This window comes from Nuphar pumila, chromosome 12, assembly GCF_984573655.1.
Source record: "Nuphar pumila chromosome 12, dmNupPumi1.hap1.1, whole genome shotgun sequence".
Lineage (NCBI taxonomy): Eukaryota > Viridiplantae > Streptophyta > Magnoliopsida > Nymphaeales > Nymphaeaceae > Nuphar > Nuphar pumila.
Window position 1 is genome coordinate 24,182,468 of NC_143260.1, and position 12,488 is coordinate 24,194,955.

Here is a 12,488-nt window from a genome sequence, read left to right on the forward strand (position 1 = left end):
TTTATATCTTAGAATTAGACAATGCCGCAAAAGGGATAGGCATAGGATACATCCTAGAATTAAGTGGTGGGCACTGAAAGGAGCTAAACAAGGAATGTTTGTAGAGCAGGTAGTTACGGAAGTTGATTGGTGTCTCGAGGAGGATTCAGAATCAATGTGGAATAAGATAGTGGGTGGCATGACAAAGGTGGCTAAGGAGGTATTGGGTGAGTCTAAAGGCGGTGCATAGCTAGGTAAGGATACATCGTGGTGGAACGAGGATGTCAAATTAGTTATTAAGGTTAAAAGAGAGTGTTATAGAAATCTAAGTAAGAGTCGTGATAAAGAGAATTTGGAGAAGTATATAATAGCAAAGAAAGAAGCTAAAAAAGTAGTTCGGAACGCGAGGGATAAGGTATATAAGGAGGTTTATGACAAGTTGGATACCAAAGAGGGCGATAAAGATATTTATAGGCTTGCAAAGATGAGAGATAGGAAATCGAGGGATCTGGGTATGGTTAGATGTATCAAAGATGAAATGCAAAGGGTTTTAGTCAAAAATGAGGAGATTAAGGAGATGAAAAGATTATTTTGACAAGCTATTTAATGAAAGTCATGCTCAAGATCTTGGAGACTTCTTCATTCCTTTTCATGAGATGAATCGTGATTTCATGTGCAAGATTCAAAAGAAAGAAATTGCAGAGGTTTTAAAGAAAATGAAATCAAGAAGGGCAGTTGGCCCAGATGGTATACCTATCGAGGCTTGGAAATGCTTGGGAGAGAAAGGTTTTGAATGGTTGACAAATCTTTTTAACAAGATTTGGCGGACAAATAAGATGCCTAATGAGTGGAGGAAGAGTACTTTGGTGCCTCTATATAAGAATAAGGGCGATATACAAGATTGCACAAACTATCGTGGTATAAAACTCATGAGTCATACTATGAAACTTTGGGAGAGGGTGATTGAGTCTAGGTTGAGGAAGGTTGTCATGATATCGGAGAATCAATTTGCTTTTATGCCTGGAAGATCAACTATGGAAGCTATACATCTTCTTAGAGAAATAGAGAGAGGAACAAAGATTTGCATATGGTTTTTATTGATTTGGAGAAGGCATACGATGGAGTACCTAGGGACGTTCTCTGGTGGACAATGACGAAAAAAGTTGTTTCTCTCAAGTACATTAGTATAATTAAGGATATGTATGAAGGAGTAGTAACCAATGTCCGCACTTGTGGAGGGGTGACAACCAATTTTCCTATAACGGTTGGGTTACATCAAGGATCTGCTTTAAGCCCTTTCCTATTTGCTATAGAGATGGATGAGCTTACGAGATCAATTCAAGAAAATGTGTCGTGGTGTATGTTGTTTGCTGATGATATTGTTTTGATTGATGAGTCTAGAGCTGGGGTTAATGCTAAGTTAGAATTATGGAGACAGATATTGGAAGCAAGAGGTTTTAAGTTGAGTAAGAGTAAGACAGAATACATGGAATGTCGATTTAGTAAGCAACGAAGTAGTGATGGGAGTGTAGTGAAGCTTGGTGAGCAATAAATACCGGTGGATGATTGTTTCAAATATTTGGGATCTATCATTCAAAAGTATGGAGAAATTGATGGAGATGTAAATCATAGGATAAAGGTCGGGTGGATGAAATGGAAAAGTGCAACTGGAGTGTTGTGCGATCGTAGAATGCCATTGCGATTGAAGGGAAAGTTTTATAGGACGACTATTAGGCCCACTTTACTATATGGTACGGAATGTTGAGCTGCCAAGAGACATCATATTCAAAAAATGAGTGTAGCTGAGATGTGTATGCTTAGATGGATGTGTGAAAATACAATAAAAGATAAGATTCAGAACGAGGAGATACGTAAGAAGGTAGGCGTTGCACCCATTGAAAATAAGATGAGAGAGAATCGTTTACGGTGGTTTGGACATATTCGACGAAGGCCTAATGAGGCTCCAGTTAGAAGGATGGAGAAATGGGAAAATATATTAGTTAAAAGAGGTCGAGGTAGGCCTAGGAAGACATGGATGGAGGTGATAGGAAAGGATATGAATGCTTTGAACCTCACCGAGGACATGGCATTGAATAGAAATGATTGGAGGAGAAGGATTCAAGTGGATGACCCAGAATGATTTTTTTTTTGGTTCATATCGCCGACCCCAATTGTTTTGGGATGAAGGCGTAGTTATTGTTGTACACATGAGTTTTACAATTTTGTTCTTGATATCCAGGGGGTTGCTCCATGTACACTTCCTCCTTCAAGTCCCCATGCAAGAAAGCATTTTTTACATCAAGATGACTCAACTTCCATCTATGTTCAACAACCAGAGAAATAATAATTCGAATTGTTCTCATTCTTACAACCGAACTAAAAGTCTCATCATAGTCTTGCCCTGCTTCTTGAGTGAATCCTTTTGCCACAAGCCTTGACTTGTATTGTTCAATGGTTCCATCTGGCTTGTACTTTATCTTGTAGACCCATTTACATCCGACAACATTTTTGTCAGGTGGTCTGAGAACAACTTCCCAGGTTCCACATTCATGCAAGGCTTGCATTTCATCATTCATGGCTTCTACCCACCTGGTAGAAGTGGCTGCCTGATAGTACATAGTGGGCTCATTTTCCTTATTGAGAGCAGTTAAAAAGAGTTGAAGATCCAAGGAGAAGTTGTTATAGCTAACTCACCTGTCAATGGGATGTATACGGCTGGATTTTCTGACATCAAGAGTGTGAGAAGGAGTCAGATTGATGACTGAGACATGATCTGAATGGCTTGATGTTGTCGGTCTCTGTCTAGAATAGACAATGCCTTTGTATCTGCCCGATACTTTCTCTGAATTCTGTGGTCCCGACGTCTCAGTGTTCTCAGACATCTCTTCTTCTTGTTGCACGTAATCTGATGAGCATGCTTCATTGGAGCCAGCAAAAAGTTTTGAACTCAAACAAGGACAGTAAACTTCAGTTGGTATATTCGTTGCATCAGCTTTATCATCAAAATTTTGTTCATCAAAGACAACATTTCTTGAGATCCTGATACGTTTGTTGGTGGGATCATAACACCTATATCCTTTGTAGTCATCTGCGTATCTCACAAACCTACACTTCTGGGCCTTGTCCTAAAACTTGTTTCTCAGGGGCCGATCAATATGCACATAGCAAACACATCTAAAAACACGCAGATCATGATAACTAGGATGAGCTCCAAAGAGACAAGTGATAAGGAGACTTATTTTTCATAACGACCATGGGCAATCTATTTATCACATCACGGCAGAATGAAAAGCTTTTGTCCATAGGTTGATGGGAAGATTGTTGTCATGAAGCATACTCATGGTACTTTCAACGATATGTCTATGTTTTCGTTCAGCAATGTCATTTTGTTGAGTGTGAGGGCAGGACACCCTTCTTCCTATTCCGTTATTTCAAAGAAATAAAATAAAATCACGGGATGAGAATTCCCCACCTCCATCGCATTGGAAAAATTGAATGGACTCAGAAAATCGATTTTTGACCAAGGAAAGAAAATTTTTGAAACAAAAAGAAGACTTCTGACTTATTTTTTATGCAATATATCCAAGTGTATCGAGAATAACTATCAACAAAGATTAGATTATATCTGCTTTCAGACCCAGAGACAATTGGAGCGGGTCCCCACACATCAGAACAAATAATCTCAAAAGGTTTTGAAGCTCTCTTATTAATGGAATGGAAAGGCAATACATGACTCTTGCATGAAAGACAACTAGAACATTTATGACTACTCTCATCCCCATTAAGACTTTCTTTTGGAATGAGATTATTAGAAACAAGTTTCTCAATAAAATGACTCCCGCAATGTCCTAACCGACTATGTCATAAGAATGGCTTATTACATTCAGAGATACTAAAAACACTGGAAGAAGAGGATGAACACGACTCTCATGAAGGCTTCGAAATCAGGTGAGCAGGGCGAACATCATGACATGGAGCTTCTTCAAAGATATACGTGTTGCCTCGTCTCTTTCCTTCAGCGAACGTTTCCCTTGTGCGTAGGTCCTTGACCTGCATAGAGAAGGGAGTGAATTCAACTGAAGCATTATTATCATCAATAAGTTTGGAGACAGAGACAATATTTTTCTTAATGTCAGTAGCATGAAGAACGTCAGAAAGAGTAAGAGTGGAATGTGACATGGGAATGATAGTCTTTCCAACATGAGAAACAGGATGGTGGAATCTGTCTCCAGTGACAATCTTACTTTTTCCGAAATAAAGAATAGGGTTAGAAATTTTACCTGCATCGCCGGTTACATGAGTTGCTGCCCCTGAATCGACAAACCATGTGCATTCATCACTCTGCTTCAATTTTAACTCTGACAAGGCAGATATCAGCAAATCTTTAATCTCTCCACTGTCTCTGGTATTTGTGAACTTTCTTTTGGTTTCTGTCTGCGGACTCTTTCCTTTATTCTCTGGATTATGCCAACAATTCGCCTTGATGTGCCCCTTCCTGTTACAAAGGAAGCAAGTAGGAATGGATCTTGGTCCCTGCGCATGAGCTGACATGTTTGGAGTGGGAAGCAAACCACGCCCTCCATGTCCACTTCGCCCTTGTCCTCCTCATCCCCGTCCTCTACCATAAGTCACTCCTGTGGTCAAAACTTCTTGAGTATTTGGATGATTAAGAGTTTCTTCAGAGAATCCTTTCAGAGTCATTTCATATTGGATCAATTTGGCTCGTAGCTCATCAAAGGTGGGAAGAACATGAAGGCACAGTAGTGATGTAACTATCATATTGTAGTCAAATCTCAATCCACTCAGAGTTTGTTGCACCAAGTCATTATCACTAACGGCACACCCTATAACTGCAAGCTGGTCTGTGATGATCTTTATCTTGTTCAAATATTTCATGATGGTCATAGAATCTTTGTTTAGCAACTAAAATTCCCTTTTTAGAAAAACCACCCTTGCTTAAGAAACCTGCGAATACGTCTGAACCAGTCGTTCTCAGAGTTGTAGCGTTGTACAGTTGTCAGGAATGGCAACTAGAATCTCTTGAGAAAGAGTTGATGTGATGTATGCAACTGATTGATCTTTCATTTCCCAATTGAGAAATTCAACATTTTTGACATACACGATTGAACTCGCCACTTGGTCATCTTTTTCTTCTCTCGGAATAAATTCTGGTGGGACAGAAGTGGTTTCATCCAGGTGACCTAAGAGGCCTTGACTCCTTATGAAAGGAATAATTTATCTCTTCCAAATCAAGAAATTTGAGGTGTTTAACTTTTCAGAAACAAGTTGGTTGAGAAAACTTGAAGAAAGATTTGATTGAGAGTGATAAGAATTCATTGAGAATTAGAATCAAGAGGAGTATCCAATAAAATTCTAACTTTTTTTTTGGAACAGAGGGTCGTAAATTGTCAAAATCAGAGGATGCAGGAACTGATGTTCAGCTTGGGAAAACTGCTATTTAACGATGTGTGAAAAACACCTTCACACATTAAATATATTTGCAGAAATAAGAATCAGGAAGGGAACTATACAGTAAACATATATTTGAATGTGCAAGTACGAGGAGAAGGGTGGACACAGAAAGATCGAACAGACAAGCAATAAAGAAATGTCAAACAGGCAATATCAATAAAATAAAATAGGGATCGTGATTGGTCTGGTGTTTCACGTGAGTCGATTTCAGTGATTCACGTGAAACACAACCACACCTTTTACGGTTTGGGTTCACGTGAACAGGATTCACGTGAGCCTCAGATCCAAGAGAGAAACAGACCCACTTGAGGTGTGGGTGCACAGAATAATTGAGGAAAGAGAAGAAGAATGAGGGAAGAAGAAGAGTAGATAAGGGGAGAAGCAAAAAAAACCTCAGAATTTCGATTGTATGTCAGAACTCCTGTTTAGAAGAGATGAGGGCTTCAGATTGGGCTGTTGATGGGTTCGGCTGAAGAAGATGGAGAGGACTCGCTGAAAGATCTCGGCCTTTGATGGTTCGGTTGAAGAAGATGAAGGTTCGGCTGAAGATGAAGGAGATGAAGGGGCTCGCTAAAGGAAGAAGATGAAGATGTGCTAAACTCTGATTGTCGCACCTGACGAAAACTTTTTCCGGCCCTTAGACAGATCTCAGCTCTGATACCATGTTAGAATTCCACCTTGGTACCTTTATTGAGAAAACGAGAGAGAGAGAGAGAAGAAGAAAAGATTACAAGAGGGGGTTGCGGCTCACGATTTCTACTTACGAAAATCGTGACCTAATGGCTATATTAATACACTTAAGTTTACATTTTGGGTCAGGTCAGGTGTAATATCCGAACCCGGATACAAATCGGGTCTGGTACAGGATCCACCTTTTTCATTTTTTAGTTAATTTTATATGTTAATCTCATATTTTTAGAATAATCTCATATATTTTAACTTTTGTAGGTTAATCTCATATATTTTCCAGTTATTTCAGTTATGTAATCAGTTTCATAGTAAATTTTAACTTTTTTTTGTTAATCTCATATATTTTCAAGTTATGTAATAAGTTTTTAGTTACTTTTATATGTTAATCTCACATTTTCTAGAATAATCGCATATATTCCAACTTTTATAGGTTAATCTCATATATTTTCCAGTTATTTCAGTTATTTAATCAGTTTTTTAGTAAATTTTGACTTTTTGGGTTAATATCATATATTTTCTAGTTATATAATCAGTTTTAGTTACTTTTATATGTTAATCTCATATTTTTGGTGCTTATTTGAGATTTTCTATTTCTTATTGATTGTTATTTCATCAATAAAGCATTTCTTTGTTTATTTGTATTTTTAGATATTTTTTAAAGTTTTCAAAAAAACATTTGAGGCTTATACTTTATGCCTCGCCTCGGTTTTTGGTGGAGCTCCTCGCTACGCCTCAACGCTTTTCACAACACTGGTCTAAACGTTTTCCCTCACCTACTTTGACAGGAGTTAACCTCAAGGATCAATCTAGCATAGTTCTGCAGAAGGTGGGGACTATTCTAAGATTAGTGATAAGGTAGGGATTAATATGGGATTAGCATATAAGGTAGGGATGGATTTAAAAAAACCTTATTAAAAATTGGTTTTATCTCGTTAATGCCATGATAAAATGTGATACATTTAAAATAGGTAATATTTTAAAAATATTGCTTTTTCGGCCTTGTATTTGAAATAGGTAATTTTTTGAAAATATTTATTTTTTGGCCTTATATTTGCTTTTGAAATACAATTATGATATTTTCAAACTTTTATCAATATTTATTATATAGGTCTTGCACGATGAACCTAGTTCTTTAGATCAAATGGGCTAACCAACCTACTTGAAGACCTTATCAAGGCCGAAAAAGTGTTGCACCTGCCACATGGGCTTTGCTCATCTTATAGAGGCAACTTGTGAATGTCACCAAGTTGAGAGGATGTCAATGTGTTAGAAACACATGAAGAGTGTCCTTTGTCTCAAGGTTGAAGCTAGAATTTTTCTTCGGTGAGTGAGGAGTAATTGAAGGGTTTTATTAAAACAAAAATAACATGTTTCCCGAAATGTTCCATAATTTACAAAATTGGCCCCATGTCCAAATTTGCAAATGTCTAATTTCTTTAGGACCATTTTGCCTTTTGCACAAGCGAACCTCTTGAAGTTCATGTGATATTTCAGTACATTGTTCAAGTATTGCAAACTCTCACTAAAAGATAGATTCGCACATTTCTTTTTGCGAACCTCATGAAATCCTACGAAGTTAGCATAACTAAATATACGAACTTTCTATAACTAAAATCTATCGTAACATCGCAAATATTTCACTAAATTCACATATATAGTATGGAGTCCGCATAACATATTTACAAATTTTATGTAACTAAAACCTATCAAAACTTCACAAATATTCTACTAAATTCACATATATAGTACGAAGTTTGCATAACCACATATGTACTGTAACGAAAACCTATAGTAACTTCACAAATATTTTACTAAATTTGCATATATAGTACGAGGTTCGGATAACCAAAATTGTGAACTTTCTGTAATTAAAACTTATTGTAACTTCACAAATATTTCACTAAATTCACCTATATAGTATAAAGTTTGCATAGATTAGTATTGATCTCCATTAACGCTCATGAAAAGCCAACAAAGACACCCACGCACACACACATGTGCATTGCATGTAGGGTCATTAACTTCCATGAGCTTTCTGGGATGTTTTTAAGCTTTTTGTCCCTAAAATTTTTAAGATTACATAGCTGTTTTATAAATAATTGTCACCACCAGGGCATTCAAGTAATTCTTTGGGCAAAAGATACATTTATTAGGGGTACATCACACACACACACACATGCTCATGCATGCACACAAATGCATTGCATGTAGTGCCATTAATTTCCATGAGCTTTCTAGGACGTTATTAAGCTCATCACATTTTTTCTCCCTAAAATATTTAAGATCACAGCTGTTTCATAAATAATTGTCACCACCAGGGCCATTCAATCAATTCTTCAGGCAAAAGATACATTTATTAGATGTACATTGAAATACAAGGCACTCTTTTAGTGTGGTCCCATTATAAATTTAACTAAAATACTCTTGGTTATGACAATTAATCCCTGGAACCACTATGATAGTTGGGGGTAAAAAAAGTGATGAACTCGCTAACGCTCATGAAAAGCCAACAAATTCCAACAAAGACAGACACCCTATTATTTATATTGACACAAAGGAAACGCAATAACTGAGATTAAAGCTGCAAAACATTTCCCAACTATTAGATCTATAAACTTGGAAAGATCATCAAGAAATCTTAGAACAATTTTGAACACAAAAACTTCAATGACAGGAATCTTCCAAGAAGATAAACCAAAGCTCTGCAGATATAAATAATAAGGGGACAATGAGACCAAAATTTTGTAACAAGTTTCTTAAGATATTCCATGACAAAAAAAAATATCTAACTCACAAAATAACACTAGTAAAATGTGACTGGGAACAATAACAGCACCTTGATTGCCGGTTCAACACCCAAGCGAGCATCCCACAGAATTAGGCACGAGTCATCACCAACACTACAGAACTCCTGTGCACTTTATCACCAGTCCCAAATCCCAGTTAGCAGCATAGAACGTGCATCATATCCTTATCGGAAAAGAAAAACATGCACCAATTGTAGGAAAAAAGAGTGCAAAAGTTGGAAATGTCTTGGTCAGTATGCAAGAAAAGTTCAAGTAGAAACTTCCAAGCATCTGAAAAGAAAGGATCCAGATTCTAGACCAACCACTTTTCTTTTAGATAGAAGATCTAGACCAATTATGACATGCTACATGTGTAATGAAATGAGTGGAAGATATAAATAAGAGCCTACTAAGGGCATACAAGACCACAATCACAATGTGCAGAACCACAAGTCCACTAGGGGCAATACAAAGAGCCAACAAAAGCTTAATACAATGCAAGAAACACTTAAAAAATAATCACCTTTATTGATAATATGCTTAGCCAAAGCATAAAAACAATGAGAACAAGTAATCCCTATTTATACACAAAGTAAACAAAGGCAAGAAGCCGTGGGACCCATAGAGTCCCAACGGACTATAACTATAGTCGATGGGAGCACTCTCAATGACTCTGGTTAAAGACCATAAATCCCCTTAAACAACAGAAAATACAAAAAATTTAATTACAACACAGTCCCTATAGGACAGACCTAGATACAAAAAATAAGACCAAAATGCCCTTAATGGGCATTACTTATTACAACAAAATTATATATATTCATTATATTATGAATATATATATATGCATACTTTAACACCCCAACTCAAACTTGCAGTGTAAACACCGAAAGTTTGTTAAGAAGAAAAATAAAACGAAGTGTAGGATGAGCTTTAGTGAAGAAGTTTGCAAGTTGATACTCAAATGTGACATATGGTAATTTGACAACTCCTCTCAAATATTCATCACGTACATAATAGCAGTCTATCTCAATGTGTGTGGTGCGCTCATGGAATGTGTGATTGCTGACAATGTAAATAGCACTTTTGTTGTCGCAACATATCTTCGAAGGTCTAGAGATGATTATTCTCATATCTTTGAGAAGATTCCTTAGCCATATGAGTTTAATGGTTGTCGTAGTCATTGCCCTATATGCAGCTTCAGTATATGATAGTGAAAACTTTTGTTACTTCTTGCACCTCCACAAATCAAAAAATATCCTATAAAAACACAAAAAGACCAAGGTTACCGGAAACACTATAGCACTCGTGCTTCCCCGAAACGCGTTTTGAAAGTGTGAAATATGTCGCTTTCAAAATGCAAGAGAAAGCGACCCTTTTAAATGGGAAGTGTGCTTCCCACTCACATTTTGCTCGCTTCCCAATAACAGGAAGTGAGTTTTCCTTTTTGGGGGGACTTGGAGCCTTTAACAAAATTTTTTTTCCCAATATCGAAAAAACTCAATTCCTAGGTCGCTTCCGGTTTGCTTCCCTTCTCGCTTATGAGACGATTTTTTATTCACTTCTAAGTTGCTTCGCGCTTCCCACTTCCTAACATTTTAAAAGTGCCTCGCTTCTCACTTCTGCTTTCTGCTCCCGCTTCCTCGACTGGCAACTCTGTCTATCATTGGGATTTTTTCTTCAATTTGCATCAGTATAAGAAAGTAAATCTAAAGAAGAAGTTGAGGATAAGAAGAACCATTTATTTATGGAGTTCTTTATATATCTAACAATCCATAATGCAACACTCATTTGCACAGTGGTTGGAGCATGCTGAAACTGACTAACAGAGTGAACAGCATGAATTATATTTAGTTTGGTAATAGTCAAATAAGTGAATGACCTAATCAATTGTCTATATGGTATAGGATCTTTCACACGTGTCTCATCTTCAAGTCTTAAATTTGCATTGACTATTTCTGGAATCTCAAACTTAACACAAATATTAGCAGCAAGTTTTATTTGAGAAAGAATGTATCCTTTAGGAGAGTAGGCGACTTCAATACCTAAAAAATAACTTAAAAATCCTAAATCGGACATATCAAAAAAAAAATTAAAACATTTTTAATTTGATTAACTCCTTGTTCATCATTCTCCTTTATTATCATGTCAACAACATATAGGAAAAGAATAACATTGGAACATGTACTTTTGACAAAATGAGCAGTGTTAGTATAACAAGAATAAAAACTCAAATGAATTGTAACATTGTTAAATCTATCATATCAGGCCTTAGCAGCTTGTTTAAGACCATACAAGGTCTTTTTAAGTCTAAAAAAAAATTCTTTATCAATACCAAATCCCGACAGAGGGTCCATATAAACTTCCTCTTTTAATTCTTCATTGAGAAAAACATTCTTGACATTTAGTTGATAGATAGATTATTTTTTGATGGATACAACCACTATGAGGATCCTAACACTAGTCGTCCTAGTTATAGGTGCAAATGCTTCTTCATAGTCAATTCAATATTCTTGGGAATATCCTTTGGCCACTAACCTCACCTTATATCTCTCTAGAGTTTCATCACTCTTGGTTTTTATCTTGAATACCTATCTATAACTTATAGTTTTTTTCCTAAAGGTGAGGTAATTACTTTTCATGTCTTGGCTTTCTCAATAGCATATAATTCAACATTCATTGCTTCAATCCAATGCAAAAAAAAATTAGCTTCATTGTAATGAGATGGTTCATGATAAGAATGTAGAGCTATCAAACAAGCTCTATAGTTTGGGAACAATGAGTCATAAGACAAACTTATTGGGTGGAATGGAAGCACGACTTGATCTTCTAAAACTAGATTCTTTTATAGGGGAATCATGATCAACCTCTAAATTACTAACTAAAGTCTCTTCTTCGGGAGAAGAATATTTTTCTAAAGCATTTTGAGGATTTTTTTGCTCATGTAGGGTATAAACATGAATATCTTTAGTAGGTCTTTCATCTACTATATCACTATCTTTAGTAGAACTATCACAAGGTTCTACATTTTCATCGTTAGGATGATCATCACTAATACCTTTATTATTCAAAGACTTATCACAAATAGAATCATATTTCTTGAAGAGAGATCAAATAAAAATGTAGTATACTTCCTTTTTTTCTATTGCCTTTATCAAAACCATTTTCATTTTCTAAGAAAGTCGCATCTCTATCCCTTTTGTTATTTTTAAAATCAAAACATCTATATCCATTTTGTTTTTTTATATCCAATGAAAACACATTCAATGGCTTTTCGAGATAGCTTATTTCTTTTGTGTAAAAGTACAAAATATTTACAACCAAAAATTCGTAATCGTTTGAAGTCGGGCGTCATTTTAAACAATTTTTCATAGGGAAAAATATTTTGTAAAGATGATGACATTCTATTTATCAAATAAGTTGAAATTAGAACGGCCTCTACACAAAAAGATTTTGAAATATCTTTAAAAATAAGAAGGGTCCTAGTCGTTTTCATAATGTGTATATGTTTTTTTTTCTGCTAGTCTGTTTTTTTAGGAGTTCTAGGACAAAACCTTTGAA

The 12,488-nt window shown here is 36.1% G+C and overlaps 1 protein-coding gene across 1 annotated transcript in view; it reads right to left on the reverse strand.

The window, feature by feature from the left end:
* The window catches only part of LOC149820332 (WD-40 repeat-containing protein MSI4-like), a 61,229-nt gene that overhangs the window by 38,850 nt on the left and 9,891 nt on the right, over positions 1–12,488 (reverse strand). Inside the window, exon 9 of the mRNA XM_089983409.1 lies at positions 8,978–9,059. Within this exon, the coding sequence (XP_089839535.1) occupies positions 8,978–9,059 (82 nt within the window). The remainder of the gene's footprint in view (positions 1–8,977; positions 9,060–12,488) is intronic.